The 25,724-nt window shown below is 34.8% G+C and overlaps 1 protein-coding gene across 1 annotated transcript; it reads left to right on the top strand.

Moving 5' to 3' along the window:
* Positions 1 to 2,075: 2,075 nt before the first annotated feature.
* Positions 2,076 to 25,724, top strand: LOC122513918 (cadherin-89D). Its single transcript, XM_043630450.1, has 22 exons — positions 2,076 to 2,095; positions 2,167 to 2,276; positions 12,149 to 12,279; positions 12,464 to 12,622; positions 13,309 to 13,417; positions 14,256 to 14,458; positions 14,547 to 14,675; positions 15,373 to 16,333; positions 16,962 to 17,120; positions 17,561 to 17,738; positions 17,890 to 18,151; positions 18,350 to 18,653; positions 18,836 to 20,613; positions 21,764 to 21,976; positions 22,110 to 22,198; positions 22,363 to 22,446; positions 22,545 to 22,613; positions 22,876 to 23,076; positions 23,637 to 23,840; positions 24,060 to 24,227; positions 24,369 to 24,727; positions 25,379 to 25,724. Exons 1-22 carry the CDS (start codon positions 2,076 to 2,078, stop codon positions 25,408 to 25,410), a joined length of 5,922 nt encoding a protein of 1,973 aa, XP_043486385.1. The 3' UTR covers positions 25,411 to 25,724.

Below are 25,724 nucleotides of genomic sequence, written 5' to 3'. Positions count from 1 at the left end.
CTCGTCTTCTGTCGCAGTTAATATACTTTACTCTCTCTCTCTCTCTCTCTCTATCTTTATTTCTTCTTTCATGCATAAAAGTTAGGAAAAAGTGCAAAAAGTAAAGAGCACTTTCCTTCGCATACTTTCGATGGATTTTAAAGTGCACATAGCGTCGTACGATGGTGAAAAGAAACTACGAGTACGGTTCGTCGTGTGTATGCGACCAACCGATCATGACTTCTCGTCAATCTTAACAAGGAAAAGTACTTCCAACTATGACTTTTAATTTTTTATTCCTCCTTATTCGGATTTTCTATTCACCAGTTGAAATCGTTTCCATTAATATATATATATATATATAGGTTAGCATGGTTTAGAATACATTAAAGTTAAGCCAAGAAGCATAGTCGTAGCTAGAAAATTTATGGTATCGATCGACTTTTGATTTTCAATTTTAATTTCGCAGTCCAATTAGTTACATTCATTATATTTAATCATTTTCTAATGTCATTTATTTTCTTTACCTTTTTTATTAACTTTTATTTCGTACAAAAGAATAAGTTTCGTTAGAAAATTCAATGAAGAATTTTTTCGTAAACTCGAGATAGTGTTAAAAAGATTTTCGAAAGAAGCAAGAGAGAAATAGAGAGAGAGAAAGAGAGAGAGAGAGAGAATTTCATTTAAAATAAATGAAATAAAAATCTCTCTAGGTCTCGTGTCCTTGATAGTTTTTGATACCGGAAGGAGGACAAGGTCAGCAGACAAAACACAATGTAGATAGATGCACACACACACAAACACACACACACAGATGATAGGTCAAATGTCCAATGTGTTAAACGATCGAAGGGCTCACATATAACACGTGTCCAGTAGATTTATCCAAAGACCTTTCCCTTTATGAATTAATTATTCGTAATTGCGTCTCGTTATTTATCCATTCGATATTATTAATAATAATAAAAAGGAACATCTCGTGCATTAATGCGAACAAGTACGAAAATTAGTTCTAGTTGGGAATTCATAAACGAAGAATGCTCCTTTAGCGTAAACGTTCATTATTTTTCATTTTTTTCTTTATCCAATTAATAATCCAATCTTTTTGATAATTAAATATTAATCTAATAATAATTATTGGAACATTCTTTCATACAATTTAATTATTAAAAGGTCGATTGATTATTTGTTTGTTTGTTTTCTTTTTATGATTTTAGCCCGTTCCACGTAATTTGCATGAATCTTTTTATTAAGTTTGTTTTTTTCAAATATATAAACGTGTTCCGTTTTGATATTCGATTGTCGTGTTGTTCTTTTATATTTTTTTTTATTGCAACCAATTGAGATTCAAGAGATCATCAAGTTAAAAAAAGAAAAGGCGCATGACTATTTTTGGAGATAATTTATACGATGATAGTTTAGTTTCTAGTTACCTTGATCATGACTGAACAATATTGCAGTAGGTTTTTGCTATATTTGGAACGAAAGAAAAGAATTTTACTGTTATCTTTAGTTTAATAATACGATTTGTAAAACATGAAATTTTAAATATTTCCAAAAAGAAAGAAAGAAAAAGAAAAAGAAAAAAAAAGAAAAAAATTTATTACATTATGTAGTACATATCTAATGTAAATCTAATTAAAATGTTTAACTTAATCTTAGGTAAGATTCTTATAGTCGATTTAGAAACATCTCTGTTATTATCGAATATCTGTTAAGAGAAGTGGTAATAGTAATGACATAAAAGCGATTAGAAGAAAATGATGGCAATGGTGAAGGTAGCAAGCGTAACACGTTTTGCTGGTGGTTATATCAATAGATCTTGCGGTTACAAATCTTAACGAATGAAAGTGAAAATGCCACTTGACTAATGTGGCTTATCCGGTAGTGAACCAATAATATTCCTCTTATTCTCTCTCTCTCTCTCTCTTTCTCTCTTTCTAATCTTCGAATTTTTTTTTCATTTTAATATACTATTTTCGAAAGAATCTTAAGAATCTGTTTTGAAACAAGAAAAAAAACATGAAAAACCAGATGCAATATTAACGTCAACGATTCTGGCGTAATACGTGCATATGTATTCGCGAATTGTCAACATGTCACAATTGTCATTACAGTAAGGTTCTCGTATTTAATCGAGCTTGCTTTCCATCGATTGTTCATTGAATTGCTCTCGAACGGTTTTAGCATTATGAATTGGAAACATGCTATTGATGGGAACATATTGTATCATTTCAACAGTCACAACCATCAAATAGTATTCAGCATCGTTCGCGCGAATCTGGAATGTCACGTTGGTATCGTCGCAAGAAACGAGAGAATCATAAATGTCAACGATGTCGAATGGGGAACGTTATCGATACTATGATAATACAAATATGTCAAATTTATCTTTGCGCGTTTCTAACATTTTCAAGACCACGATAACTTTTCCATTATATTACAAAATAGTTCATTTATCATACAATACATTCATACTTTTTCATGGAATGCATTTCGAAAGAAGAGAGAGAGAGAGAGAAAGGCTATCGAATATAATCAAGGATTTCTAAGAATTTTATACAATGATTCATAATAATACAAATGAAATGTTAACGAAGCTAAGGTAATACACGCACAATTATTGCAGACTATCGTAAGAATTTATGCTGATAGAAAATAATAGAAAAGTTTCGAGAGAATCCCATATATATATATATCGAAGGAACTGTAGAAAGAAGAAAAGTGCAGAGTGCAAGCAATCGAGTGCATTGAGAGTGTCGGAGACATAGGTAAACGTAGAAACAAGAAAGTGAGCAAGCAAGCAAGCAAGCAAGCAAGCGAGCGGTCGAAGTGGTCAGTGGCCGCTGAAAGCGAAAGGACGATCGTCCTGTAGCCATGGAAGGGGGTTTCGAAGTAAGGTAAGATTGTAGGTGCACCTAAGGTGCAACGTGTGCTGTAGTAAGACACATTTAACCATTCCTTTCTCGCTCGTGCCGTTTAAACGCGACGACGTTCGACAAAGTTCCCCTATAACCCACCAAGTAAGCTTCGTTGCTTTGTGAAAGAAGAAGAAGAAGAAGAATTACGATCGATTATACTGGAATAATATATTCGTCTCAACTTTCTATTCATTTTATCGAAAAAGACAATTGTCGAGGTTTTCTACCATTGGATGCCAGTCACTTTTCGGAGTGGACATTGTGTCAAACACTTTGTTGTTGCTAGACGAACGATATTTTTCGTTCGTGCGCGTCAAACCAATGCCAGTCATTCGTGAAACGTATTACTGAGCGAAAGTTGTACCTCTTTGTACTTGTGGCCGAATACTACTAGCCTGGTCTAAAAAGAGAGAGGAAGGGAAAGAAAAGAGAGAGAGAAAGAGAGAGTAGATTCGTTTTAATAAGAAATTTTCTACTCGGATGTCAGAAGTCAGTTCGATCGTGTCCTACGAGTGATCAAGATCGATCCACGAGTAATACGGTGTGTTACGTGCGGTGTCCTTGCACTGGTGCACTTGCTCTTCATCATCCCTCGTTTTGGCATCCTTTTGGAGAATAGTACTTCTCGTAAAGAACGATCGCTTGTTTTACGCCAAATTCGTGCATCATCCTCACCCTGGCTTAGTTTCCATCCACTGTTTGACAAGGTCAGTCGTAGATTTTCATATATATGTGTGTGTGCGAAGATACGGAGAGATATTCGAAAAAGATCGTAAACGTTTCGATGTCTTATCATCTTTTGAAAGATCACTTCACAGACGAGCTCGTCAAATTTCAAGATCCAGAGAATTCATCGATAATTTTATTAGGAAAAATTATTTCAACATTTGTTGACTAAAAATTATCGCAGTTTTATATAATTCTATTAGTTTAACTCTGGTATATGATTAGCTTAATAAATAGTAATGGATAATAAACGTTGTTTATACGTTTTTTTTATTGAAAAATAATAAAACTCGTAGTCTCGTCGGGGGAATCGCATAACGTCGATTTTCTCGAGTTTACGGTCGAGTTCGGTTCGTCGAAAGTGAAATCGTTCGAAGTAAAAAGTCTGTCACGTATTTTCATGTTAATGCACCAAAGCAAAATGGATTTCTTTTTATCCCAACAACGTGCAAGCAACCAAGCAACCCCTTTCTCGTTAAATTCTTCGCGATATTATTTATTTAAAGCTTGGGTTTAGATGTTCGAGATCGTTAGTTCGCGTAGTACGAAATGTTAGTAACGATTGTAGTATTCATTAAAAATAAGAGAGTATGTGCGTGTGTGTAGTAGTTAACTTGACTTCTTACAGTCTAAATCGTACGAATATTATTCTACCAGTGAAAGTTCTTTCATTTCGGCTAAAACCTTTTTCGTGATATTTATCTTATACTTTCTGTCACATGTGTTCTCTTAAAAAAAAAAAAATAAAAAATAAAAAGAATATAAGGAGGAATTTGTAGCACGAGTCATTAATATATAAAACACGGTTGCGATTAAAATTTCATATTTTATTTTTTATCCTTTTTATCAAGAAGAATTATCTCGTCATCGATATTAATTATTATATTATATAACATAAACACATTCGAATTAAAAAATTAATAATTGTGAAACTGTAAAATATAATTAAAAAAAAAATAAAAGAATTATTGTCATTCATATTAATTATTATATCCGTACACATTTGAATAGATTATTTATAACAGTTAATCTATATAAAAGGTTAGTTGCAAAAACAAAAAACAAATAATAATATATTCAAAAGAATATAGAATAAGAATTACAGTCATCTATATTAATTATTATTAATACCTTGTTACATTTTAAATGAAGAACTTAGGATCGATGCAAAACGTTCGTTACTTTATTTTATCTTACAATTTTGTTCTCTCTCTCTCTCTTTCTTATTACTTCTTCCTGTGAACGATAAAAATCTTGAATCTCGTTATTTGATCCCCTTTCCCCCTTCTTTCTCCCCCCTCCCACCTCGTGTTCTTTTTCAAGAACCATAGTAAAGGATCGAGAGTAAAGTGCTTTTTATGAGGGCAGAAACCCGTAAGTAAAGTAAGTAACGTTGCGTATGAACGACGAGGAATGAGCGAGTGTGCGAGTGAGCGCGAAAAACCCCATAGAAAATGCAACGTCACGCTTCTGATTTCCACTTAAATCCGTACTCACGAATCATTGCGAATAATTTTCCAGGGATGTTCGAAAGAACGACTTGAGGAAGTACGTGGCAGAGGAGAGAAGATGATGACGATGTCGTCGAGAGAAGGAAGAAAAACAACAACAACAATTGTTTGGTCCAGAATATCGTCAACGTGGATCTTTCTATTGTTGGTCCTCGTTGTAAGACTCGACCACGTGGCAGGTAGGCGTATGTAATCGAAATGAATCTCATTCTTACGTGCAAACCAAGTTATAAAGGTTTAATATTTGATAATTGTAAACAAAACAAAAAGAGAGAAAAAGGTTTAATCTTACTAATTATTTGACCTGCTTTATAATATAGAATTTGATTTAGTTAAAAGCTTCTCTACTAATTATTTAACATTTATATGTTAATTGTTATAATGATTCAAATTATTCCTGTGTTATTATTTCATGTGTGATCGTTATACAATTTCAAATATGTAGATATGGTTTTAATTTGATAGATTAAAAAATACGTGTTCGTGTAATTTTTATATGTCAAGGTTGCGTATAAAGTTATTTCCAATATTTTTTATGATAATTGATATAATTAACATAATAAATAACAGATAAGGATAGGAATATTATAATGTGTGTGTGTGTGTGTGTGTGTGTGTGTGCATTATATTAAATATTTGTTGAGATTTTATGAAATATTTTAAAGAAATGATTTATCGGTCTTTAAAATTGAATAAATCTAAATATATATATATGCAAATATATTATATTTAAAATATTATAGTTCATTGGTAGTAATAATGTTTTCGTCCAAAGAGACGGGCCCCGTTCATTCTCACGATTATCATTTTAATCTCGTGAGATCGTGCGCGGCCTCGTTAGTATTCAACGTATTTTTATTTTTTCTTTTCTTTCTTTTTCTTTTCCTTTTTATACTTCATTAACGAGCATTTGCTGTTGAACTCGAGCGCGTACCGATTAATTAATTGTAGATCTTAAGTTCTTTGTGTGGATCTATGTGTGTATATGAAGTGTACGTGATGTGTCATATAAGGAAATGTGAAGCTGTTACACATACATACAAATATTCATATATTTAAAACATATATGTTCCGTACGAAGTCTACGGCGTTACTCTCAAACTGAGAAGGAACTACGGAAACGTGTAAAAAGCTTGCTGACCTTGTCCCACTTCCGTCAAAGCTTTACGAACGAGCTTACTCGTGTAAATGCAGTTCGTGCATACACTCTGGTATAGAGTCGGAGATAGTTTTACCTTGTTATTTCAAATAATAATAAATATTTCATTTATTATTTTACGTAAACGTTTTTAAATATATATTATATATATACAAAATTGATACATTAAATGAATAATAAAAATAATTATACATATATATATATGTGTATCTATGTAAGAAGAATATTTTCATTGGAATATTTTTAATTATCGAAAAAAGTACACTCCATTATTATTACGCGAAAGTTCAATTTCGAAATAATATTTTTTTGTTGTTGTCATTTCTTTTCTTTTTTTTTTTCTTTCTTTCTAGACACAATCGTACCCTCCAAGCGCAAAAGATTCTTCTCCGAAAGAAAGAGAGAAATATTTTCTTAGCTTTCGCTTAGGGAAGGAAAATATTCTGATGTTCCCATTTTAATACAACACTATTGCATGTACATATATATTGTATATATATATAGAAAGATGCACGGGTATTGTCTCTTCGGTGATATTTTGACGAAGATGCAGGGGACTCGCTTTGGTCCGTTCATCTCTTCAAAGTAATCCTCTCCTCGGTTCGAATAGAACAGAAAAATGAGAGAGAAAAATAAGAAAAAGATTGATAAAACCAAGCTGTGAAGAAGAAGGAGGAGAAGGAGGAGACAGCTTGAAAAAGAGTAAAAACAAAATAAATAAATACTAAAAAGAAAGAAAGAGAGAGAGAGAGAGAGAGAGAGAGAAATGAAATCGACAAACGGATTTTCTTACAAAGCTTTCGGTTCGGTTCCTTTTCTCATTTGTTTACGATCATTGTATATTTTGTTAAGCTTCTTTCGAGCTTACCTCGCTCAGAGATGAACAAAAATTACGCCCAGTTATTCCTTAAGAATCTGATATAACTGGATTTTTAATTTTATTATCTATTGGATATATAATATCGTTTATATTGTTTAAAATCGATAAGATCATTTTTTTATCTTCGATAATTTAATAACAAAAGTCATGATTTCTCGATAAATTCTTAACAATTTAGATAAGACTGTATTACGGATTGTAAAAATATTCATTGGTATTTTTACGCAACAAAAGGATACATAAGCGCATTACGTAAAATTGTAATAATATAATATGGAAAAGGAAAAAAAAAATAGGATACGAATGTTCCTCGTTTGATAAGTTGAATTTTAAATTTCCTTTAATTAAGTTCGCCGGGCACACGGCGACATTGACACAGTTTCTCGTCGGCCGCCGTTGCAATTTTCTGGCTTTAAATCGTGCCTCGCTCGTTTCGAAATGGAACTACGAAGTTCAAGCTTAGGGATTTTCGTTTATGTCTATGTCTGTGTCTATGTCTATGTGATTTCGTCTAACAGCTGATTTCAAATGGATTTGTTCAAGCCGATAATGCTACGTAATATCGTTTAGTTACATGTAATCATTTCTATATACGCGTATATACATATATACACATTTGTGTGTGTGTGTGTGTGTATGGTATCTATAGATTACATTTATATGTAGTATTTTTCATATCGAAGATAATGACGTCTAAAGATGGTGAAACTCGTTAAGAAAAAAGAAAAAAAAGCCAAGAATTGAATAGTATGTACGAGTTTACGTATGTATGTATGGGTATCGTAAAACATGCACCAATCTTTTTACGATACGGTGAAAGTCCAAACGTGATAAGTAAGTTCGTATGGTACACACCTGTGGCCACACGTGCAACGGCTGCTCGATCGATTTTATTCGCAACTATATTTTCGGAGTATAATTGCAAAGTTCTTTTTTCTTTTTTCTCGTACAACCTAATAATATAATAACAAAAATACGTATATATATATATATATATTATTTGATTTTTTATCGATATGACGAATGATAAACTTTCGAAGTCTCTTCGAAATTTTCCTCGTTATCGAGTAAATCATTTTATTTTATTATTGATTTCTTTTTTTTTTATACGGGATGCATTTGTATTTTAAGTATTTGGTAAAAAAAAAGAAAAATAGAAAAAAGGAAGGACCCTGAGGTGAGTTTTATTCGTGAAATAAATCGACACATCGAAAAACGTAGCAGAGTATACGTGTAACGATGCATAGCACGAGCCTGGAAATCCGATCGTATCGGGAATCCGATAGTTGCACGACCCGAATAAATTGAGATACGATATTTTTCACTATAAGATACAGAAACTTTTCTTTAGCATCGGTAACTGGTCGTCGTATAGGATGGATAGATGGATCGTGTGTTTTCATTGTGGTTATTGAAACGTCGTATATTACTTTTCTCCTATTTTTTCTTTTTGTTTTTTCTTTTCATTTTGGTCAGAGATATCCCAATTGCAAAAGTTTTTTCCTGTTAATCAGCAGCTCGATTATAAAAACATCTTTTGATATAGATGATCGAAACGATCGTCCAGAGATAAAATAACAAATAAATTTCATTTTAACGAAGGAAATATATGAAAAATATTATTTGGTAATAAATTTTTTCTAAATATATATATTAATTTTTGTATTTATTATTATAACGATTCACGTAATGTCAGGACGTGTTAGTAACTGACGACCTTTTCGTCGTTTTCCCGAATAACCGGATGAATTCGATTACGTTGCATTACGTTAACGCTATATCATCATCATCTCGTGTCCTGGCTAAAGTGAAATTGCCTGTTTGCGAAGCTTAAAGTGAAATTCGCTAAGAGTATCGGTTTAATATTATTAATCTCTTTTTAAAAAGTATCAAATAGCACGTGGCAAGAAATGTCTTTATTTAACGAGCATAGATACATAAATTGCATAATTAGGCACGCGACAAAAAAATAATTCTCCTTTGCAGTAGAGATAAGATATAAATTACGTAATGATATTTTCTATGTATATAGATAAAAAAAAAAGAACTTGTTATGACCAATTGAACGATAAAACACACGAGTAATAGTACCCAACCCGTTTCCCTTTCGATATTATCAAGAGTTTCTGATTTTACAGCTTTCCTGTAATTTATTATAACCATCTGACACGCTTGACGAGTAACAACCAGTCCCAACTTTGGGAAAAGTTCAGTTTAATAAAGTAAAAGGCAGAATTATCGAGGCTAAAATATTCCCAGTTCTACTTTTGAATACGATTAACTTCTTACCTCCCCACCCCACCCCCTCGTCCACCCCAGTTTCCCCTTCATCCATCGTTGAAACTTTTGTAAAGGGGAAAACGGATAGACACGAGTGAATGAAAAAAGAAAAATATGATAATACAAATGTGTACTATAAACAATGCGTATACTAACGTGAAATCATTCAGCAAGTATTTCTAGTAAGAAAGTATGTAAAAAATAACAAAATAATAAATATATAGGGGGGAGGGTGAGGGGAAAGATGAATAGTCGTATCTTTCTCGCCGTTGTAACGAATGATAATCGGTGGTAGAACAAACACAGCAAGCTTAACGTCCATTAATTATTCTCTATTTTCACCCATTGATACAATCCTGAGAAAGTTCTGTGTGTCTTTCCTTCTTCGGCACGCGAGAAGTATAATTAATTTGAAAATACGTTGTGGGATTTTTCGTGATCGGCATTGTCCTCAAATCCTACTTCGCACCATACTCGGGACTTGTTTTGCTCTCTTTCAAACGAAATGTTTAACCAATTAATAGTATATACTCGTAATTAACAATTTTTCTTTCTAATTTATATCGCTACGATTATTGTTTTACATCGAACATTCATTTTGAATCGAACAATACAAGGAATATTAACCCTTTGCACTCGAGGCCTTTTTCGCTTGCGCGAACCAGCAACTCGAGACGACTTCGACCAAATTAAGTAAACATTTTACAGGTACTTTAAAAACATTTATAAATAAACAAGCGCATAGAAATAATAAAATATCATCAGTTTATTCATTTATATGTCGAAAAAAAAAACAAACTTTGATAAATACTACACTCTGTAATTAGTTTTGGTTGAGTTGACACTTGAAATCGGCCGGGCGCCGTATCGGCGCCGCTCGAGTGCAAAGGGTTAACATTTAAATGCATCAAATGATCAATCGTCAATTTTTCGTGGGAAAGAATTTCGTTATTTGTTACCATTTAATTGTTCTAATATTTGGTATGTCGAAAAATTGTTATTGTGCATAAATGTATAATTAATAATAACGTATGACTTTTCGAAAATGAATCATTTGATCCGTTTTGTATTCTAAACAAAGCTCGATACACGTTTAATGTTAATTTCATTTTGGATAATTAAAGATCGGATTTGATTAATCGTTTTTAATACGACAACCGTGAGATCGGTAAAGGAGAAAAATCGTAGAAAGGGACAGGTGTACGTTGAGTTGGAGACCTTTTCTTCCGTTAACGTTTTGCGTAACTCAACGACGACCTACGTTATTAAAACTTTCTCGGTTACAATTTACCGAGTGCTTGCGATCAGCAGCCGTGAATCGTTTATTTACGAATTTCTAACGCCGTTTCTAAAACTTTCAATAGAATCTAAATAAACGTGTGGGTTTGCCAATTGTCAAACGCTGGCCGTGCCAGCTTTTACACGAATTTACGAATTTACAGGTTAAATTCTCATTAAACGTCGTTAATAGAATTTTCAGTTGTAACGTTTCACCCTACTCCTCTTTAAAATTGCTTTTTATTAGAAATAAATAAAAAAAAATAGAAAAAAAAGAAAAAGAACAAGAACGGTCCAACCGACGCGCGCAAATTTTTGAATAGAATTTTTTGTGTGTTTAACGTCACACACACACACACAAAGAAAAAATCGTTTCGAAAAATCTAACTGGTTTTCTCGTCACGCTAAATGATTTTCTTTCAACGATAAAGGTCGGTTTGGTTATTTTGAATTAATGAACTCGTTGTGACAAATAATACGGTTTATGTTAATTCGCTAGTTGATAAGAAAAAAAAAGAAAAGAAAAATAAAAAAAATAAAAAATGATTTCTGGTCCCTTTCACCAATAACCTTCTGTTTAAAACAACCTACGTACAAATTAAACTAACTTATGCACGAAACGAGTTACCTCTAATTGTGTGTTCAATTTTTAAATACTAATTCTTTTCTTTTTTTCCTTTTTTTCTTTTTTATAATAGTATCGGTTGTATCACGTTGCGGTTAGAGTTAGCTGCTCGAGAAAATGACGTTTTACGCACGACTGAAAGGAAAAAAAATACATTGTGAAAGGTTAAAGCAACGATTATGAAACATCGATCGATGCTCGTATATACGAATGTTGTACTTTTAAATTAGTGTTCGTGTGTGTCTATATATGTACGTGTCTCTCTCTCTCTCTCGTTGTATATACACCCACGTAAGATCATCGTACTCTGTATTGTTCGAATGCGAAATGACGAATATATTGGATGTTAACATTTATTCTGATAATAGATCGATTAAGAATTGAATTGACCTATGCAGAACTCTGTGTGTGTGTGTGTGTGTGTGTGTATCTTCAATCAGGGAAATTAATTAGAGTATTTTGGTAGCTATCGAATCAATATTTATTGCAATATGCAATGCATCGGTTTATCAATTCGATATTTCAATCGACTGTAGTAGATTAAAATGATTTTCCTATAAAATCTTATTAAAAACAAAAAAACAAAACCCGTTTACACGTAACATAATATTGTTATGTAATTGGTATTAATTATCTAATAATATAACTCGCACAAAATTAGTAAAATATTAAATAATAAAATACTAATGATATTAATAATACTATAATACAAAAAATATATGTGAATTTATTTTTTCTATTTTTTTCATATATGTATGTATATATATATTTCGTATTAATTTATTACAGGATGTCAATTTTATCCAATCGGCGAATATTTAAAATTCGTCAGAGTGCCAGAAAATTTACGAGAAGGTTCAGAGATTTTATCATTGGAAGCTCATCCTAGAAATCGTCTTACCATTATTCCCGTCGACAAGGTACATTTCACTTTCTTTCTTTCTTTCTAAACCTTCCTTTCATATAATTGAACTTTCAGTTAGGTAAGAGGTCTTTTTATTTTGAAACAACAAAAAAAAGAAAAAAAAGAAAAGAAAATAAATGAAAAGGATTGATGTTGTTTGAACGTGTTTCTTTATGCTGTACGTGTGTTTAATGTTACAGGAAGAGGACAGTCGTTTTTTTTCTTACAAAGACGTTAATGGTACCCATGTATCTGTGACATTAGCACACTCATTGGAAGATCTCGTAGACGCGGAATCACCGAGAAATCTACTGAAATTCCGGGTCATCTGTGATTTCACCGATGGCAGGGACACCTTGGTGAATGTTTAAATAGATTTTTCTTGATTTATTTCTTTCTCTTCAACGTGCTAGACTTTCGCGTTAAATGCTAATTATAACGTTCTAAAGTTATCACCGAATAAACGTCGTATATATATATCCGTCATGCTTTAATAACCAACATTTACGTAACGTACACGATTTTAGGTCTAACGCGTTACGTTCACAGGCGTTTATGTGATTTTCTTTTTCTTGGCATGAACTATCAAAAAAATGAAACATACTATAATATTATATATATACTTTTAGTTGTTTTACTAGTTCTAAAATTTCTATCGAAGCGTGATATTCTAGCAAAGAGTAAAAAAACATGAAACTATCAAAGTATTCGAGAGAATGATTAAATAATCCATACAGCTGATACAGCTAGGCGTCTAACTGTATATATCTGTTACATCTATTCCCAATCCGCGATATCGTATATAAATTTCTATCTTCTTTGAAGAAAATGCATGTGCTTAACTACGACACGTTGAACATACTGGACGAAGTAAAGTACCGTTCGGAATGCACGATCATTTTATTTTGTTTGTTTTTTTGACTACTATCGACCGATAGCATTAATTTGCCATAATATTTTTCAGCGACATACTTTGTACTTATTTTTTGATAAACAAGTTTAGAAATGCAAGGAAATAATTGAATAAGAGGTTGTTTTCGTTCAGGTATCGTCGCATTTATCGGTCACGGTTTACGTAGAAGATATTAACGATCATGCACCACAATTTGTCGATGCACCTTATCACGTGACAGTCGACGAGCTCACGCCAACCGGTAAGATTATACTTCACAAACGTTTTATTTCAACTAACTATAAGTAGGTTTTGTCCACTCGCCGAATAAAATACTTTTTCCTCTTAAAGTACCTTAACTTATATATGCATGCTTCGTTTTAAGACAAATTATAGTTCTCGAGTTGAAAACTAGTTCTACTATGAAAGATTCATGACCATTTAAATTCTCTCTCTTGGGTAGAATAATATTGAAATAAATTCAAACTTGAATTAATAGTTTTGCATTTTATAACAATAAAGCGTATATGTATATAAGATTGTATATACTTGTTTTTTTATTTTCTTTTCTTTTCTACGATTATTATCATCAGTTTAAACAATGGAAGAATAATAATATAGGTGATATAAAGAAACACGCTATTATTAAAAGAAAAATTCCTTAACACAGATTTTCCTATCTCGTAGTTCGTAAAATTTCTTTTATATAGAATAAACGTTTTCAACTCTGCGAAGCTTGCTTCTCGTTGTTCCTCGAGAATTCTAAACGAGATTACGGTGAATTCGTTGACCTATAACAAAGTAGGATTTCCGTAAGTCTTTCCTCAGATCCATTTCGTTTAATCCCTGAGTTTTGCCCAAATTTCACGATTTTGTCTTCGTTGGAATACTGAAAGAAAAGAAATAGAAGTTGGTTCGAGTTAATTTATTTCTCTCTCTCTCTTTCTCTTCGATAAATGAATAATATTTTTAACGCTTCCGTGTTAATAAAAAAAAAAAAAGAAAAAATTAACGTTCGAGACAATTGCTATTAGCCAAACGAACGAAGGGATAAAGAATAAGGAAAGAAAAAGAAAACATTTTGGTTACGAATTTTGTAGGTGCAACGATCTTTCGTGGAATTCGTGCCATCGATGGGGACAAACCTAATACGCCTAACAGCGATATTCATTACGCTATAGTTAAAGGGAACGATCAAGGCAAATTTTCCCTCGAATCTGGCCATAGAACAGCTTTGATACTTCGTAAACCATTGGATTACGATAATGGTGATCGCGAGTTCACGCTCGTGATCACAGCAACTGTGAGTAATAGTGTTGTTACACACGACAGGATCCTTGATCCTTATCACACTGATTACTTTAACAATTTTTTCACCGTCTCACTTTCAGGATCGGGGAGTACCCGCGAAGAGTAATAAAACAACTGCCAAGATAACGATCATTGATAACGACGATCTAGATCCGAAATTTTCTCGGGACGTTTACAAAACTAAAATATACGAATTTTATCCAATGCCGGTAAGAATAATCATATTATTTATATAATTATTTATAATAAGATTAATTTTAAATTAATATCGTTTGTACAATTAATTCACTCTCGTTAACGAATTAATCCTACGAAAGTTTGGACCTATGATTATTTCATACAATTAATTTTTAAGTATAATAAGAAAAAAATAATATGACAAGATAATATATGACAATGATAATAATAACGGAGTAACGTTGACATATTCTTGGTTAATAAGTACAATTAAAAGAAAGTTTTTCTCTCGTTAAATAGCATCGTATACCGAAAGTATATCTCAACTGTCGTGATCACTTTCACGGCAATCCTACGTTTCACTTCGCGTGTTACTTTTTACACGATACGTCATAATATATAATCACGGTTAATGAATATTTCACTTGGATGTATTTTACACGTAATTAATCTTAAAAATACAACTAATCCATTCATTTCGTATATTCAAACGGTTTGATTGAAATTATTCGATATTAAAAAACGTCGTACGTAACGTCGGATCAATTTTTCGGTCAAATTATTAATTGAATAAAATGTTGCTTTATACGAAATCATCGAGTCAAATCGTGCCGATCGATCCGAGTCTTTCAATCGATATTAGTATGGTTTTTGATTTATTTTTGATTTATTTAAAAAAAAAAAAGAAGATTCCTCCTTTATCATATTTCTCTTGACTTTCTCCAACAGGATAAGCCGATTTTCAAGGAAATCAACTTCACGACACCGATTCATGCCGTAGATCGTGATCACGACATCAACGTGTCCATAAGATATGACATAATATCAGGAAACGAGAATGGTTACTTTCATTTGGACCCAAAGAACGGATCGCTTTTCCTGAAACGTCCTATCGATCTCGACAACGAAAGAAATCTTCCCGATAACAAATTTTCCTTACAAATTCATGCCTCGCAAATCGACAATCCATTGAAAATGGCAATGGCACGCGTAGAAATCGAAGTTTTGGATTTGAACGACAATTTGCCAGAATTCGAGGTCGACTTGTACAACATAAGTATCGTCGAAAATCTTCCCAATGGTTTCAGCGTTCTACAAGTAATAGCACGGGACAAGGATCAAGGAGAAAACGGGGAATTTGATTTTCGTTTGAACGATCCGTCCGGTGCATTCTCGATGGATCCGAGAACCGGTTGGCTAACTGTCAAAGATCAAAACGTATTGGATCGGGAAAGGAGGGATCGTTTGAGAATGAAAGTCTACGCGATCGAGAGGAAACCGAGCGTGATTTGGACCGATGGTAAACGAGCCAATGGTTCATCGGTAGACATTCACGTTAGTTTGTTGGACGCTAATGATAATAATCCCGTATTCGTGCCTGCGAATTTGTACGAACTCGTGGCGCGTGCCGATGCCAAAATCGGCACTGTACTCGGACAAGTTCATGCCGTTGACGAGGATCTTGGTCGGAACGGACTCGTTAAATATACTCTTCAAAAACCAGGAAATTCTAGTACGCGTATACCACCATTTGCGGTTGATGAAAAGACCGGTGTTATTACCGTCGCTGAAAGTCCTATCGTCGAGGGAAGGCACGCGATTTTTGTCGAGGCTGCTGATCAACCAGCGAATCCGAGTGAAAGGCGATTCTCTTTGGCCGTTGTTACGGTCGATGTTTTCCGTCCTGACGGTAATTTCCTTCTTATTTCGATTTCTTACACGCGGAATGATACGCAACACGCTTCTTCTTCTTCTTCTTCGACGTAGGATGTAAAAAAGGGCAGGCATTGTTCGTTTCTTTCAAACATTATCCAATGTAAGAATCAATCATTTTGCGTGTAAGAATGCGAAAGAATTTCTCTGTGTGTGTCTGTAATGTAACTTAATATCTTGCTCGGTACGACAATTAATTTATTTAATACTCTTCGAAAATGAAAATAATTACGATATCTACTTCTTTGTCCTAACTTGTCTTAAAAACCTTCTACTAATCATGCGTATATTCAAATACAATTTTTAATAATTATTTGTTAACGAAATTGATAATATTATTATTACGTGGCCTATTGAAGAGAAATTGTATATTACACATGTACAATAATAATTTGTCATCTCTCGTTTTTCTGTGTGCGTTCATTTGTATATAATGTAACTCACAAGCAAAACGTCGTTGTATTTGATACAAATGTATTATGTACACAATTAATTGGAAAAGGAATTGTATGTGGTTAATAAGATCGCTCTTTAAGAGCCAAGAATCAATCAAACTCTGACTGTTCTTTTCTTCTTCTATTGATCTCCGATCTCTCTCGTTTCAGGACCAGATTCTTGGGAACCCGACTTCGTCGGAGCACCGTACGAGTTTTGGGTCGGTGCCAATGTGCCAGTCGGTACCAGCGTTGGCCAGATTCGTATAAATGATGCAGTTAAGACGAGCGATCTTATCTACGATCTTCTTCATAGTTATCAGGAAGGAGGTACTTCTAATTCAGTTGTTATAGAGAAAACAAAAAAAAAAACAAATACAAATTTACCTCCTCGCATTAGATTCGCTTCGTCAAAATTTCAGATTTTCTAACTCGGTGTAAATTTGTCTCGCAATCAATCCTCATCATTATCCAATTTATTTTTGTAACACGAGTTTGCCTAGAATATTTCAAACCTTACCAGCGCAAGAATTTCTCATTCATTCTATTAAAAACAAAAAAGAAATAATAATTCTTATCGTTTGGAATCAGAAAGGGTCGATTTTTTAAACGATACTCGAATTTAGGGTATTAAATATCACTTGGAATATTTGGAAAGAATTTCAAACTAGATAAAAAAACATCGTTGGAAAATTCGTCTCATACAAATGACTGACTTTATTCATGGTAATACGTAACACGTGGTGCATGCATATCCAATGGGCTTTCAGTTCCGTTCGCTGTTGAGGAACGATCAGGAACGATAACGGTAGTGGACGAAATCGAACGATACGATCGTTCGACTTACGAGTTCGAAGGTTTGGTAACTGACGAGAGGGATTTAACTCTTGTAACCAACGTTTCCATTCATGTGGTCGATCCTAACGACGAGAGGGGTGCTTTTACCAAGTAAGTTTATTTCAACGCGATCGAATTCACATTATCGAGAGTGATTGATTATTATTTAAACGAATAATAATTATTATTATTATTTATTATTATTATTATTTATTAAGAAGTATTGAAAAGAAAAGAAAATCAATGCGCTCTGATTTTTTAGAGGAGCAACAACGGCACCTCTAATTTTCCACGCGAAAGAAAATGTCCCAGGGACGTACATAGGACGAGTTTTAGTTAATAATGGTACAGTACCCAGCTCGGTTGCCACGAGTTTCCTTATCGTCAATCAACAGGACGTGCCTGACATCAGTATCACGGAGGACGGTACCCTTTACGCGCCCAATGGTTTAGATCGTGAGACTAAACAAAATTATAGCATCACTGTTATAGCGGAAGGTTCTAAAGGACTACAAGTTATTCAAGTAAGTCGTTGTCGTCCCCGTTAATTATTCTGCTATTTAAATTTAATCATTTCCTTCCTCTCGCATATTTCCGTTATGCAATTACAATATCTAAATGTGAAATGATAATTACGAATACATATGTATAATGGTGTAATGATCGTTCATTTAAACGTTTACAATAATTGAACGCACACATTATCTTGGGTAACATTTCAGATAAGAGTAATCGTCGATGATGAGAACGATCATCCACCGGTGTTTAGTTCGTCATCTTACGAAGGACGAATTCTAGAAAACAGTCGAGACGGAACGGAAGTCATCATGGCCAATCCTATTGCAGCTTCCGACAAAGACGAGGGTATTAACCAAGAATTTATTTTCAGCCTGACCGGAGAAGGTAGTTCCCTATTCAGGATTGATCCTAACAATGCTCGAGTATTCTTTGAGGGTAGTAACCAAGAGAGTTTAGATCGCGAGGAAAGAGAAAGCTATGATCTTCAAGTAGTAGCCAAGGATGGGGGTAAGTCTTTCAAATTCATTCCATTCAATAAGGATTTTTATTCTTTTTTTGTTCTTCTCCTTGATCATTGACTTTAAAGAGAAAAAAGTTATCAACGTTTGAGAAGACGATCGACAATCGTCATTCATTTTAAAAATGTTCATCCAATGTTCGACTAATTATAAGTTTTAATTTGATTTTAGGTGGTATGATGTCGAGCGCGCGTTTGAAAATCATCGTCGACGATACCAACGACAATTCTCCCAAATTTATTCGCATGATCGTTCTACCGGATCAAGGTGTTAAAGTATCGAACCAACCGGACGAAGAGTCGATCGCGAATAAAAGCCATACGGAAGATTCGGCATCCATCGAAAGCAATGAAACGAAACGTTCGAACGAGCGCAAGTCACCGTTACTTTTGGTACCGGAAAATGTGACAATTGGTACACCGATCATTAGATTGTTAGCAGAGGACAAGGATGTAGGATCTAACGCGGAAATTAGTTACAGTCTGCAGAACGAGACAATATCTGGAGGAAACTCAACAACTGTCGTTAAACAATCAAAACAGGATTCGATAGGTCGAAGATATTTCTTGTTGGATTCGAGAAGCGCAGAAATTTCAGTGGCTCGTGCACTACCACCTGAGAGGAATGTACGTTTGGTTGTCTTTGCCAAAGACGGTGGTGGCCTTTCCGATAACATTACTATAAGAATACACGTGGTGGACGTGAACGATCATGCACCCGTATTCGATCAATCCTGGTATTCCTTCGACGTTGCCGAAGGAACTTACATGGCTCACACTATTGGAACCGTTCGTGCCGTGGACAGTGATTTTGGTATTAACGCAAACGTCAATTACGAGATCATTTCTGGTGCTCGAGACGAGGATAACGACAAGGACAATTCTACGTGGATTTTTGATGTTGCTCCGCGAGATGGTACTTTAAGAATAAGTGGAAAACTCGACAGAGAAAAGATACCTGTTCATCGTTTAGTTCTACTCGCACGCGACGATGGTTCACCTTCGTTGAGTTCAACCGTAGAAGTTGAAGTTAACATTTTGGACGTTAACGACAATGCCCCAAGTTTCTATGATTACAACGAGCTTGAGAATGACGATCGCGGCATCCCAATACCAGTTTATCGCACTTCCATTTTTGAGAATAGTCCGATCGGTACGTTCGCGGCGAAAGTTTACGCAAACGATAGCGACTTCGCGGGAAATGGTAATGGTTTGATTCTCTTCGATCTGGCAAGTCCAGGTCACGAAGAGAAACAATATTTCACGATAGACAGTAAGGAAGGATCCATCACGACTATCTCAAATCTCGATTACGAGAGTATAAAGAATCATCGATTACTCGTTACAGCGAGTGATCTTGGTTCGCCGATTAGCATGACGTCTACCGCAGTTGTGAATGTTGAGATCATTAACGTGGACGACGACGAGGACGACGACGACGACGACGAAGGAGTAGGAAAAGATGATCAGGATGATTCGTTTAACGAAGTTCAAAAGATCCCAACGTTCAGGCACCGATATTACGAGGTCGAGGTCGAGGAAAATACAGTAGCACCAATTTGGATCGCCGAATTGGATTTATCTGATGGTTATCAAAACGATCACATACGTTACAGCATCGTTGCGGATGGCACGGATGCGAGAGATCATTTTTCGATCGACTCGAAGAACGGCTCGCTGTATCTGATTACGAACGTCGACAGGGAAATGAGAGATCGGTACGAGGCTAAGGTCAGGGTCGACAGGGTGAAGCTCGGTCGTGGGATGCCCGTGATGATCTATCCGGTAGTCGGTGAGAGGCTCAATGGTCTCGCCCCTAACGAGGCCAGGGTCGTCGTCAGGATCAAGGACACCAACGACAATGCGCCGAGATTTAAGTCAAAGGGAAGACCGATCCTAGCTGCGATACCCACCACTGCCCACTACGGTTACGAGGTCGTTAAAGTTGAGGTGAGCGTACGCATCATTAGGAACTTGCACGCTCTTCTGCGAAAGCGTCCTAACTATGTAAATTGTGTGAGTGTGTGTGTGTGTGTTTCTTTCTCTGAGTCCCTGTCAAAGTGACTTGACCTTCATTCATTTCGGTTTTTCCACTTGCCTCTTATACTTTTTCTCTTCGCTTACTTTTCTCTAGCCTTTTTCTTTATTATCCGACCTGTCCTAGTTTCGTCCTACTTTTCTTTAATTCGTTTCTTCTTCTCTTATTCTTTATCTATCTATCTATCTATCTATCTATCTATCTGTATGTCTCCCGATGCATCCTTTCTATTTCTCCCCGCCTCCAATTTATTTGTTTCTTTTCTTTCTGTTTTTATCTTCTCTCCTTCAGCACGCTTTTTAATTATGACGAGACGCGAACAATCGGTCCGAAAACAACGGCAAAAATCCTCCTCCTTCATTATTTCTTCATCTTCTACGTATTTTTTCGTTTTTTTACATATATTTTTTCCTATCCTTCTCATCGTTTATCATCGCTTTGATGGGCGGACGTCGTAGGTTGGGAAAAAATTCACATACACGGAGTGTATTCGAGTTTATTTGCTCTCTCTCTCTCTCTTTTTTTCTCTTTTCATTCTGTCACGTTATTTAGAGTTTTTCTTTTCACGAAAGCGCTACTCTCGACAAACACCACAACTGCAATTGCGCGGAAATCGATTGCCTTTCGCTCGAACGATAATGCAAATACAATTATCTCAGAGATCTTTAATTAGATAGGGGATTAGGAAAAACTGTCGACGTCTTGCAGGTACCTCGTTTAGATGTTTCATTTATTTTTTCTTTTTTATTTAAAACCTTGCACATCTTTTTCTCGTTTTTTTATCCGATCATTTTTGATAAATTCGCGATAAGAACGGGGTCTAATTAATTTCGTTCGAATCGGAAATCTCAAGGCCATTCAAATGTTCATAATATGAATGCAGCAAACAAACCTTTTTCTAAAGAAATTAGTCAGCGTTGAGAGATGAACAAGCGAGGTTCTGCGTTTCGTAATTGAGTTTCAAATAAAACTGTTTTTTCCTATTAAAAATCCTACATTATTAACGTTAGAATATAATGTATATAAATTAAGAAAGAAAGAGATTTATTTATATTTGTTTAGGCCGAGGATCCGGACGACGGTATAAATGGCGAGGTTCGTTACCAAATTCTTGGACGCGAAGATGCACCGAGATTCGCCATTGACCCACTGAGCGGTCAAGTTCGGTCTGTGGCCAGTTTTGCTCGTGACTCTGGCCGCGTCTTTGGTTTCGACGTCAAGGCCACGGATAGACTCGGAGCTGAGAATGGTCGCAGTGGCATTGCCAACGTTTTTGTGAGTTACTTTTTTTTTACTCTTATTCTTACAGTCTCTTTAACGATTAATTTGTTTTCTCGCGAGATATCAGTCTCTTTGTCTTGACCTTTTTCAAACATTTCTTTTACATTTTTATATTTTGTTCGCACAGGTGTACGTGTTAGATGATAAAAAACAAGTGGTCATGGTCGTCGGACAAAAACCCATAGACGTCGAACCACGTTTGGACAATTTTACCGCGTAAGTTGAAGATAATCGTTCGTTTCTTCTTAAATGGAATTCCTGAAAGAAACATTGACGTTTTCGAGCGACCTTAGTCACGTCGAATTTCCCATTTGTATTTTTGTCCCCATAAACTCCCGCTCCCGTTTTCCTTAGATTTAAATTAAAGTGTCATATTTCAGCGTTCTGCACAATATCACGGGCTTCGACGTACGTGTCAGGAAGCTCGAGCCGCATATTGAAAAGAACCTGATCGATACAACTTCGTAAGTATTACAGTTGTCTTCACTTTCACTTTGAAAGAGAGAGAGATAGAGAGAGAGAGAGAGATTTCCGATCAGCACGTAGAGCAATTTTGTTACAGAACCGACGTCTACCTATACGCCATCGATCCGCATCTAAACGTAATGATCGACATGGATACCTTGCATAAGTAAGAATCCTACGATTATTTTCTCTCGATGGATTCAATTTAAATATTATTTCTTTTTTTCCCTTGTATGAAAAAAAAGAAGAAAAAAAAAGTAAAATCATTTCCAACAATAAAATAAAATAATTTAATATAATATATAATATAAAATAATATTAATATATAAATATTAATAAAATAAAATAAAATAAAATAAATTTTTTTTTTTTTAAATAAAATAATAAAATATTTGTAAGAAAGTTCTTATATTGTTTGTCGTTCACAGTGTTTTTCACAACAAGAAGGTGGAGATAAAACGTGAACTGGAGGAATATCGCGTACTAGAAATAACTGGGAATTCATCTAGAAGAAATCAACGTTACATGCTGTCCACTCTAGAAGTGGGTGTAGTCGTACTTGGCTGCGTTGTCTTCGTCGGTGCCCTTGTAACAGCCCTCTGCGTCACCTGCGTTCGTAGGAACAAACGGTACGCGGATTACGGTTTAGCTCGATCACCGCAAAACGATTCTACACCGATCGAGGAATCTACCACGACGACTATGCCGAACTAATTTCTTCGTTTCTATCAATCAAACGACTATTTTTCTAATATTCATATAATTTGCTTGAAAAAAAGGGTAGAAAAAAGAAACAAAACTAACAAATATTTCATTTCTTTGTCTTTTTTTTTTTCTTTGTTTTTGTTTTCTCATTATCTTTCTCTTTCTCGTGCACGTAGCATGCATTTTAAAAAAATAATTCGAATGTTAGGTGATAATTTTCTAATAAAATCATATTTCTCTACTACTATCATACTATTATTATTACTATGTATAAAACATAGTAAACTTAAATCAATTTAGGAAATCTTTTTCTTCTCCATTTCTTTTTCTATATTTTTTTTTGTCATTCCTCTATTTCTTTAATATCTCATGATCATTCTTTTTTTCTCTTCGCTAATTTTGTTCCATCCAGTTCTCTGTGTGTATGTGTATGTGTGCATGTGTTAACTTTAAATGAATGGACTTCTCGAACTCCATTCGTTAGTCGTAGACGCCGAGAAAAGGCCATGTTCTCCAGCACTGGTGGTGGTCCACTTGGATTTGCTTTGGCAGACTCGACATTGCAGAAACCAGCACTCTTCCCAACCTTCGTCGATGGGCTTCGTTACGACCCAGAACCCTTTTGTACAGATATACCAAGACGACAAAGTATCTGCGATCATGGACCAGGATGCGTGCGATTTCACACGTGAGTTTGTTCTTTTGTTTTTGTTTTTATTTTTTATCAAATATCAGGTATCAAGTATATTGATTACAATTTCAATTGAAATAAAACAAATATAATTCTAACAAATATATTAGAAAAACGAATAATAAAATTTGAATAAGTAAAGAAGGATATATCGTCCAAGACAAATTATCCTTTTAACAGACTGAATGCTATTACTCAGTTGTTGCGGTGTTATAGGATGGGTGGTAACAGTGGGAAACATGTCGTGAGAACGACAGGAACAACGAAAGGCCTCGAGGCATCAGCAACGTCCTTGCATTCCAGTGGTCAGGACTCGGGAATCGTGGCACGAGCCTCCTGTCGCTGCAGTCACTCCTCGAGTCCTTCGAGCGGTGAGAGTAGCAAGTAAGTATACAATTGTTTTACTTTTATTCTGTTAGGTAACATGAGTGTAATATTTTGTTTCATTCGATCGAAGAACTCGAGAAACAATTTTATTACAATGCACAAGCTCGACATTGTATTTTTGTTTTGTTTTGTTTTCAGTGGCTACGAGGATTCCCTGAAATCCTTGCAACGTCGCGAACGAAGCAACGATTTGACTCGTAACAGTCACGACGCTTCAAGCGTCGTTGGTAGAAGAGCCAATCAAGCGTTAACCAGAAGACGACAACGATTCAATTCATTTACTAATCTGGAATCTATGTATGCTCACGAAATGACATTGCAGAGGGATCAACGTTGTTGTACGACCGAAAAAAGACGAAAGAATGATGGACGCGGTCGAGAACATCGCAGGGCTCATTCCGAGGCTGAAAACAACATAACCGAAACTGTGATTCATGAGCACCCTGGTATGGAACTCCCATTAGCCAGTTCTTTACCCAACACTTCCAATTTGCACAGTAAGTTTAATCGGTAGTTTAGTCGTCCCATCGAAAAGAATAAATAATGTTCGATCGTTTGATCGGATCAACGTGTGACATCTTTTGATCGAGGTATGGTCGTTTAAAAAAAAAAAAAACACATCGATATCATCGATTCGCGCACTAATAATCTACTCGCTTAAACACGCTTTCGTTGGTTGCTCGAGATTAAATCGGCCATGAAACTCGCAAGTGTTTTTTCCTCGCTTTTGTTTACAATTGTGTTTAATGCCATTGACTGGCTTTAGTTTCCATTCTATTGCACGTTATAATACTTTTCTTGATCGTCAAGATGGTGCCAGTTAATTAAACGACGAATTAACATCTTTAATGCGTGCGTCATTTCAGATATCGTATCTTTCAAAAATCGCGTACGTTTCCAAATCAAACAATTTTATATTACAAGAAAATATTAGATTACTTTATAGAAGAAGAAAAAAGTGTGTTTCCTACGTTTTATCTGCTTTCATTTCTTTTTCTTTCTCGTTATTTTAAAATCATAAAATAGACATATGAAAATAGTGCAAAAAGTTTCAGAATCGTTAAACAAAACACGTAAAAGATCAAAAAGCGTGTTATTTCTAAATGAATTTATACTAATTTATACTATGTTGTTATTTTTCTTCCCAGGTGCTACGAGAAACAGCCATATGTTGTATTAAAGTCATTTGGTCTTTCACGACGCGATTAGGCGAACCTCCGAAGAGGATGAGGTGAAATAACGGTCGTTGAGAAGTACGATCACGTTCCTTGTGTCTATCCTTGCTCTCTCTCTTTCTCTCTCTCTCTCTTTCTCTTTAGTTCACCTAAACGCAAAGTTTGCTACTGGCATGGGTCACAATGCTAATTGGAATGGAATCTTCTCGAGTGATATGCCGTTAGGTAATGCAAATCGTATGCAACTTAAGTGAGAATATTTAAACGTGTTTGGAGTTACTAAACTCCTGTCAAACTAAGAAGGATGATGAGCCTTTAA

Source organism: Polistes fuscatus, unplaced genomic scaffold, assembly GCF_010416935.1.
Source record: "Polistes fuscatus isolate 324 unplaced genomic scaffold, CU_Pfus_HIC Scaffold13, whole genome shotgun sequence".
NCBI lineage: Eukaryota > Metazoa > Arthropoda > Insecta > Hymenoptera > Vespidae > Polistes > Polistes fuscatus.
The sequence above is the reverse complement of the archived record's forward strand: the minus strand, read 5'-3'. Positions and strand labels throughout refer to the sequence as shown.